The sequence below is a fragment of the Rutidosis leptorrhynchoides genome, chromosome 9, assembly GCF_046630445.1.
Source record: "Rutidosis leptorrhynchoides isolate AG116_Rl617_1_P2 chromosome 9, CSIRO_AGI_Rlap_v1, whole genome shotgun sequence".
Taxonomy (NCBI): Eukaryota; Viridiplantae; Streptophyta; class Magnoliopsida; order Asterales; family Asteraceae; genus Rutidosis; species Rutidosis leptorrhynchoides.
Window position 1 is genome coordinate 203,478,900 of NC_092341.1, and position 9,648 is coordinate 203,488,547.

The 9,648-nt window shown below is 35.8% G+C and overlaps 1 protein-coding gene across 1 annotated transcript; it reads left to right on the forward strand.

Moving 5' to 3' along the window:
* The first annotated feature begins 3,476 nt into the window (after positions 1 to 3,476).
* Positions 3,477 to 5,641, forward strand: LOC139867372 (F-box/kelch-repeat protein At3g06240-like). Its single transcript, XM_071855739.1, is given in 3 exon segments — positions 3,477 to 3,664; positions 3,666 to 5,321; positions 5,396 to 5,641. Coding segments are annotated over 2 exon segments (1,029 nt in total). The 5' UTR covers positions 3,477 to 3,518; the 3' UTR covers positions 4,549 to 5,321; positions 5,396 to 5,641.
* Positions 5,642 to 9,648: the final 4,007 nt, after the last annotated feature.

The following is a 9,648-nucleotide window of genomic DNA, read 5'->3' on the forward strand; positions in this document are numbered from 1 at the left end:
TAAACACGATATTTTAGATTATCATTATTTGATAATCTACGTAAAGCTTTTTAAACCTTTATTTATGAAATAAAGGTTATAGTTTGTTTTAAAAATGAATGCAGTCTTTGAAAAACGTCTCATATAGAGGTCAAAACCTCGCAACGAAATCAATTAATATGGAACGTCTTTAATCAATAAGAACGGGACATTTCAAGTGAGTTATAGTCCCACTTTTAAAATCTAATATTTTTGGGATGAGAATACATGCAGGTTTTATAAATGATTTACAAAATAGACACAAGTACGTGAAACTACATTCTATAGTTGAATTATCGAAATCGAATATGCCCCTTTTTATTAAGTCTGGTAATCTAAGAATTAGGGAACAGACACCCTAATTGACGCGAATCCTAAAGATAGATCTATTGGGCCTAACAAACCCCATCCAAAGTACCGGATGCTTTAGTACTTCGAAATTTATATCATATCCGAAGGGTGTCCCGGAATGATGGGGATATTCTTATATATGCATCTTGGTAATGTCGGTTACCAGGTGTTCACCATATGAATGATTTTTATCTCTATGTATGGGATGCGTATTGAAATATGAAATCTTGTGGTCTATTGTTACGATTTGATATATATATAGGTTAAACCTATAACTCACCAACATTTTTGTTGACGTTTAAAGCATGTTTATTCTCAGGTGAATACTAAGAGCTTCTGCTGTTGCATACTAAAATAAGGACAAGATTTGGAGTCCATGTTTGTATGATATTGTGTAAAAACTGCATTCAAGAAACATATGTCGATGTAATATATTTCTATTGTAAACCATTATGTAATGGTCGTGTGTAAACAGTATATTTTAGATTATCATTATTTGATAATCTACGTAATGCTTTTGAAACCTTTATTGATAAAATAAAGGTTATGGTTGTTTTAAAAATGAATGCAGTCTTTGAAAAACGTCTCATATAGAGGTCAAAACCTCGCAACGAAATCAATTAATATGGAACGTTTATAATCAATATGAACGGGACATTTTACCAAAAGTCTAATCTTTAAGGTAGATTTTGAGAAGGCATTTGATTGCTTGAGTTGGGATTTCTTACTTGAAGTAATGGGACTTATGGGTTTTGGGAATAAATGGAGGAACTGGATAATTTCATGTTTTAAGTCGGCTTCCATCCCGGTTCTTGTTAATGGGTCTCCTACGAAAGAATTCATGCTCGAGAGGGGGGTGAGACAAGGGGATCCACTCTCTCCTTTTCTTTTTATTATCGCAGCGGAGGGGCTTAATATTTTTAACTAAATTGGCCATTAAGAATGGTATGTTCTCGGGGGTAGAAGTAAGTAGGGACAAGGTTCCTATCTCACATTTACAATATGCGGATGATACGATATTTTTTGGGACGTGGAGTGAAGGAAATATTCGTAATCTTATGAATCTTCTTAAGTTCTTTGAACTCACCTCGGCGCTCAAAATTAATTATCACAAAAGCAACCTATTCGAGGTCGGGTTGAAAAAGTGGAAGTTGAGCAAATGGCCAACTTTTTTCGATGCAAAGTGGGGTCACTCCCTTTCATTTATTTAGGTCTCCCCGTGGGTGGTAAGATGTCAAAGGAGGATAGTTGGAAACCTGTCATTGATAAATTTGAGAAAAGACTTTCGGATTGGAGGGCGCGTTCGGTGTCGTTCGGTGGACGTTTGACCCTTGTTAAGTCGGTGCTTAATAGTCTCCGGTTGTACTACTTCTCGCAGTTTCGTGCTCCGCCATGCGTGTTAAAAAAATTTGAGTGCGTAAGACGTTCTTTCTTTTAGGGCGGGTCGGGCAATAATTCAAAAATTTCTTGGGTTAAATGGGATGATACAGTTTTACCTTTTAGGGAGGGCGGGTTTAATGTGGGCTCAATTAAATGTAAAAATTTAGCTTTGATTGGCAAGTGGTGTTGGAGGTTCTTTACCGAAATCACTTCCTTGTGGGTCAAGGTTATCGCGAGTATTTATGGCCGCTCCGTCGGCCTTGTTTCTAATTTTGATGTTTGTTGTGTTTCGTATAGTTCGGTCTAGAATAAAATTTTTAAAACAGGCCATGACTTAGGAGCATTGGGGCTGCCATTCAAAAGCTTCTTTGTTAAGGATATTGGTGATGGGACGACAACGCAGTTTTGGAATGAAGTTTGGTTGGGAAACGATACATTGAAAAACAGATTCAAGAGGTTATCACGACTCGAATCCAATCTTTCGGCTTCGGTTAGTGAGCTTGGGATGGGTGTAAATGGGCCGGCAGGTGGTCTTGGGAAAGAATACCGAGGGGCGAGCTGCTAGTGAGCTACATGCACTTAATGATCTCTTACTTTCTTCTTCAATTGACACGCAAAATGCGGATACATGGCGTTGGTCGGAGAGTAATTACGGGGTATTTTCAACCAAATATCTTACGGGGCTGATTACAGAGAAACTATTTCATCCAAGTAGCAACTTTTGTGAGACGTTATGCAATAAGTTTGTACCAAAAAAAGTGGAAATTTTTATGTGGAGAGCAAGGAAAAAGCGACTCCCGGTGTTGACGGAACTCGACAAAAGAGGTATGGATCTTCATTTGGTTAGGTGTCCTTTATGTGATGATGATATTGAAACGGTACATCACTCTCTTATTCGGTGCAAGCATGTGTTTGACGTGTGGTGTAAAGTTTTCGAATGGTGGGGTGTTAGAGGAATTGCTCTTGTTAATGTTGAAGATATGGTTATTGATTCGGGTCAAGGTAGTTCGCCCATTGGTAAGGATATATGGCAAGCTTTGTTGTGGGTATGTGGCTATTAAATTTGGAAAAATCGTAATCAAAAAGTTTTTCAAACAAATGTTGGAATGTGCCGATTGCGTTAAATGAAATTCAAGTGAAAAGTTACGAGTGGATCGCGAAGAGGTGCAAAAAGCTAACCATCGTTTGACATAATTGGTTGCATAACCCCGCAAGTTTTTTGTATCTTAAATCGTATGTTGATTGATGATGAGATACCATCTTGGCATCTCACCATTGTGTTATATAGTTTGGGTCATTTAGGTGCTGTGTAACATCAAGTGTGAAGTTCTGTGCTGTGTAACATCAGTGAGTCATGGGCTCAATTTGAGCATGTAAGTTTCATGGAATTTTGTGGTTTAATAATATGATGCCTTTAAAAAAAAAAAAAGAAAAAAAAAAGTGGTGATTTGCCGTCACGGGAGAGAGTTTTGAATAAGTTGACGTTATTTAGCAGGGTGGACAACAATTTTTTTTATTTAAGTACAAGATTATATAAATGAAATATTTGCATCGTAATTAAAAAATTAAAAAGTATTTTTTCCCACTAACGTGTAAAGATGTTTGACTCCCTGCTTTTATTAAAAACACGTACGCATCGTAAAAGACTGGTAACATCTAAAAAACATAAAGATAACATTTAATAAATCAGCAAGTGCCAGATCATGACTACCTCACTTGTACAAATCTGTCGAACTGTGACCATCTAGATTCAGACAATTGGCCCCAAAATGTCAGCACCCAACCACTTCCCACCGGAGATAATCGATGCCATTCTCCGTCGTGTTCCGGCCAAATCTCTAGGCCGGTTCAAATCCGTATCCAAAACATGGTGCTCACTAATTTCAAATCCCAAATTCATCAAAACCCACCTTCTAACTAATTCTCATATCGGATAATACTAAATCTCTTCACTCGCTCGATATAAATACCGAAACGGCAAAAGAATTAACCTTCCCGCCACATCAGATTTTATGGGAAGAGATTTTAGGCTCGTGCAATGGTCTTGTCTTAGCCAAACATGAAAACGACGCCGTTTTTATTATAAATCCAACTACACGAAACCTCTCGAAAGTTCCAGTTTCTCCTTTTGCGTTACCCGTAAGAGAAAGTTTAATTATGTACGGATTCGGTTATGATTCTAGTACAGAGGATTATAAAGTAATATCAATCTCGTTTTGGGACACCGATAACGAGCATAATCCGGACTGTACGGATATGTCAGTGAACGTTTATAGTTTACGCAACAACAGATGGAAAAAGTTGGAGAATTCGCCTTATGATCATGCGGTTGGGCATTTTATAAGTGGTGTTTTAGTAAATGAGAAGCTACACTGGTTAACGAGTACACGTCCTGGTTACTCGTCAACAATAGCAGCCTTTAGTCTACAAAACGAAGAGTTTAATGAAATTGAATTGCCAGATTCGATTGAAAATGATAGGGCCGTGTTTAATGAGTTAGTTGAACTTGGCGGACAACTTGGTATGTTTGGTAATATATTGGGTAATGAAATGTGGGTAATGGATAAATATGGAGTTAGTGAATCGTGGAGGAAAATCGAAGTCGTTGGGATCGAAATAAATCAAGTTAAGCCGTTGTGTTTGGTTGATGGTTGCGATCATGATATTGTGTTTGGGGATGAAGATGGAGTTGTTTTGTATAATGTGAATGAAAGAATATGTAGAAGTGTAAGGATTGTAGGTAGCCCTGATGGTTTTGGTATTGGAGGTACGTATGTTGAAACCCTTGAATCGCCCTAAATGCGTTGGAATATATAAGATGATCATGGAGTTGTTTTGTTTGATATTCAAGTTCACTAGCTAAGTATTGTAGTGTGTGTAGTGTATTTATGTCGGATTTTCTACATATGAGAGCTCTAAGGGATGTAATACAAGCTAGCTATAACTGGGTCCAAGTCAGCATGGCGTCCGTGGTAGTGCAACCCAGTTAGATTGGGTTGAGTGTGGTACTATGTTAAATTTTGCTCCAATATCATATGATGTTATTTGGTAATTTTAGTGTCCTCTAACATTTATTTTTGTTAACTGAGTTTTACTTAAATGCAAGAGTTAGCTAGTTATACTTAATAACATGTTCGGAGAGAGTGAAGTACACGACCATAAAAGTTGGCTAATAATTGTCGCTTAATTTGCGAGGGTCAAGGGGTTGCGCCCCCTTGCGGGGTCCAAGGGGTAGCGCCCCGATACCTCAACCGAAAAGACACTATACGTTTTAAGGAAAATGTGTCTTCCAACCGTTTTTTACGCCAAAAATTGAAGAGTTGTGTCTCTTCATTATAACTGCCAAAACTGTTTATAGTTTCGGTTTTGGTGTTTTTTCTTGCATTCATTATTCAGAACACATACACAGAAACATACATATTCACCTATACTTGATTTAGATTTTTTCTTTCCTGGAAACAAAATCGTTATTGTCTTATCCTAATTAGGATTTCGTGTTAACCCGAGGCTTGTGAGGGGCGAAATACTTAATTATGAAAGGTTTTCGTCCAAGGACCAAGTTCCCAACCAAGGTCAGAATTTTGATATTATTAAAAATTTTGTTAAAAATTATGAATCACATATTTCTGAAGCATTTTATGTGCAGGATGATAACACCGCTTGGTGGATTGATTCTGGAGCCACATGGCATGGTTGCAAGGATCATTGATGGTTCAAGACATTAAAACCGCACAATGATGTGCTCCACATGGGAAACGAGTCAATCGCACCTGTTCTTGGTTGTGGAAATGTTGTTTTAGAATTTAGTTCTGGAAAATTAATTACTTTGAATAATGTATTGTATGTCCCCGGATTGAGAAAGAATCTGATTTCCAATCCCATATAAAATAAGTGTGGCTATAAACAAGTATTTGAATCTGACAAGTATATCTTGTTGAAAAGTGGTATGTTTATTTGTGACATCATGTTTACTGATTTCTTATTACAACCTAGTGCAAGCCGCCCACTATTCTTGCACTATTCTTGCTCTCCGCGCAGATGACGGGAAAAGGTTGTATATATTAAAATTTTTGAGGGTATAAGTGTAAATTGAGCATAAGGTCATTTTAGCTGAGTATGTTGGGCAGTTTACACACATTTCACGCCAACATTCAAGGTTTTAGAGAGAGAGAAAGAGGAGCAATAGGGTGATTTATGTTAGAAAGAAGATCATTTTAGTGAAGAAATTAGAAGAGATTGAGTGTGTGCATGCAATCTGTGGGTATTCTTCATCATCTTACTTGTGTGCTCAACTAGTCATCACTCTCCAAATCTCAAGTGGTAAGAACACTAATCTATTTTGTGTTAAATTGGGGGTTTAGGGTTTTGGTTGAAAATTAGTTGTTGTGTAACCCTTTGATAGTGTCCAATCTTGATGTTATAGTCCAAAAACCAAAAATTTAAAGAGTTAGTAAAATTAGTTTCTTGGGTTAAATTTGGGGATTTTGGGTATATTGGGTGTGGGTTATAGTGCTTCTACAATTGTGAAATCTTGGATAAAAACAGGTGTTTACATGAGTGTGAACTCCTCTAGTAAAGAAATTGACTTGTGTGTAGTTTTAGTTAATACATCTTAGTGAAATAATCATCGAGAGTAGGTCTTTAGGGTAAGTTTGAGTTGGGTTGGGTGTTTTGATTTAGTAAATGGTTGAAGTGATGAAATGAGACACTAGAATCACTAAAGGGGTTTTTGGGTTGGCTTCTTAGGATAGAGTGATTAATGGTGTTTTGATCATATACATAGGCATGTATATGCATATTTTAAGTGCAAAAGGCAATTCAAATGCAAGTGCAAATAAAACCGCGCAAACAAATAACAACTGCGTACTGCGCTACTAGAATGCGGAAATCCGCATAAAGCTCAACATTGCGAAAGTGTCCCGCATAAGCATTGCGGATCCATAAAGTATGCGCAAACATTGATTCCGCGAAGATTCCAAACCTATAAATAGGGAGCTTGGCCTCTCATTTTAGGTTGTTGATTCTGTGCAATTGCTCTGGCCTTTGTGACTCACTTGTGACTACGCCCAAGTATCAATCATATCTCGGCTAAGGTAATGCAATCAAGACTGGGACATGGTGATTGATCACTTGATTCTTAGGGAAAGACGATCATAAGGTCCCAAAAATATTATCAACACCACCATCCACCCCCATTGCACTCAATTCCTTGATTAGATCTTACATCTAATCTAGGATTGATCAATTGGCGCCATTTGTGGGACTCGAATTAGAATTGAATTCGATAAATTTACTTCGCGTAATCGAATAATTTAATTCGGAATTCAATTTTAATCGTGTTATTGTATAATGAATTGTAGGTTTATACATCTACAGCATTTGATTTCTAAGCAAATTCTGCTTTGAACAGAAAATGAAAACGTTTTATGATAACGCAATTGCTAAGAAAAATGTGAAAATCTCAAAGCTTCGATGTCAGCAAAATAAAAAATTTAAAAATGATTCAAGGACTAAATATCTCGCGAATTTAAAGCGAAAATTGTTAGCAGTTTCAAATTCACGCAAAAACGAGTTAAATAGTGCAAATATGCAACAAATACAAAATGTAAGCATAATGATGCAACAAACGCAAAAAACTATTGCGACTAAGAATCTTTCAAATGAACATGCACAAACGCAAGAAACACAATTAATAGGCGTGGTTCATAAGTAAAAGAAGGCTTACAAAAGAAAAGTTGCGAAAACACTCAAAATATGGCAACTTGAGCCAATAACATGTCCGCCAATGCAAAATTATGGCATGATTGATGCGCCAGTAATTGTATCCTGTAAAATCGCAAACACAGGAATAACAATTATGAAAGTACATGTAGTCACCGGAAGCAGAGTTGACATCACATATGAGCAGTATTTTCGCAAATTACCAGAACGTATCAAGGTATAGCTAATACCTACTGCGGTTTTGCTATCTGTCCGCATGGCCTATTGGGCAGTTACTGTTGAAAATAGAGCTTGTTGATGAGAAAGACGCAAATCTAATGAAATGTCCCGTTCTTATTGATTAAAAACGTTCCATATTAATTGATTTCGTTGCGAGGTTTTGACCTCTATATGAGACGTTTTTCAAAGACTGCATTCATTTTTAAAACAAACCATAACCTTTATTTCATAGATAAAAGTTTTAAAAAGCTTTACGTAGATTATCAAATAATGATAATCTAAAATATCCTGTTTACACACGACCATTACATAATGGTTTACAATACAAATATGTTACAACAAAATAAGCTTCTTGAATGCAGTTTTTACACAATATCATACAAGCATGGACTCCAAATCTCGTCCTTATTTAAGTATGCGACAGCGGAAGCTCTTAATAATCACGTGAGAATAAACATGCTTAAAACGTCAACAAAAATGTTGGTGAGTTATAGGTTTAACCTATATATATCAAATCATAATAATAGACCACAAGATTTCATATTTCAATACACATCCCATACATAGAGATAAAAATCATTCATATGGTGAACACCTGGTAACCGACATTAACAAGATGCATATATAAGAATATCCCCATCATTCCGGGACACCCTTCGGATATGATATAAATTTCGAAGTACTAAAGCATCCGGTACTTTGGATAAGGTTTGTTAGGCCCAATAGATCTATCTTTAGGATTCGCGTCAATTAGGGTGTCTGTTCCCTAATTCTTAGATTACCAGAGTTAATAAAAAGGGGCATATTCGATTTCGATAATTCAACCATAGAATGTAGTTTCACGTACTTGTGTCTATTTTGTAAATCATTTATAAACCCTGCATGTATTCTCATCCCAAAAATATTAGATTTTAAAAGTGGGACTATAACTCACTTTCACAGATTTTTACTTCGTCGGGAAGTAAGACTTGGCCACTGGTTGATTCACGAACCTATAACAATATATACATATATATCAAAGTATGTTCAAAATATATTTACAACACTTTTAATATATTTTGATGTTTTAAGTTTATTAAGTCAGCTGTCCTCGTTAGTAACCTACAACTAGTTGTCCACAGTTAGATATACAGAAATAAATCTATAAATATTATCTTGAATCAATCCACGACCCAGTGTATACGTATCTCAGTATTGATCACAACTCAAACTATACATATTTTGGAATCAACCTCAACCCTGTATAGCTAACTCCAACATTCACATATAGAGTGTCTATGGTTGTTCCGAAATATATATAGATGTGTCGACATGATAGGTCGAAACATTGTATACGTGTCTATGGTATCTCAAGATTACATAATATACAATACAAGTTGATTAAGTTATGGTTGGAATAGATTTGTTACCAATTTTCACGTAGCTAAAATGAGAAAAATTATCCAATCTTGTTTTACCCATAACTTCTTCATTTTAAATCCGTTTTGAGTGAATCAAATTGCTATGGTTTCATATTGAACTCTATTTTATGAATCTAAATAGAAAAAGTATAGGTTTATAGTCGGAAAAATAAGTTACAAGTCGTTTTTGTAAAGATAGTCATTTCAGTCGAAAGAACGACGTCTAGATGACCATTTTAGAAAACATACTTCCACTTTGAGTTTAACCATAATTTTTGGATATAGTTTCATGTTCATAATAAGAATCATTTTCTCAGAATAACAACTTTTAAATCAAAGTTTATCATAGTTTTTAATTAACTAACCCAAAACAGCCCGCGGTGTTACTACGACGGCGTAAATCCGGTTTTACGGTATTTTTCGTGTTTCCAGGTTTTAAATCATTAAGTTAGCATATCATATAGATATAGAACATGTGTGTAGTTAATTTTAAAAGTCAAGTTAGAAGGATTAACTTTTGTTTGCGAACAAGTTTAGAATTAACTAAACTATGTTCTAG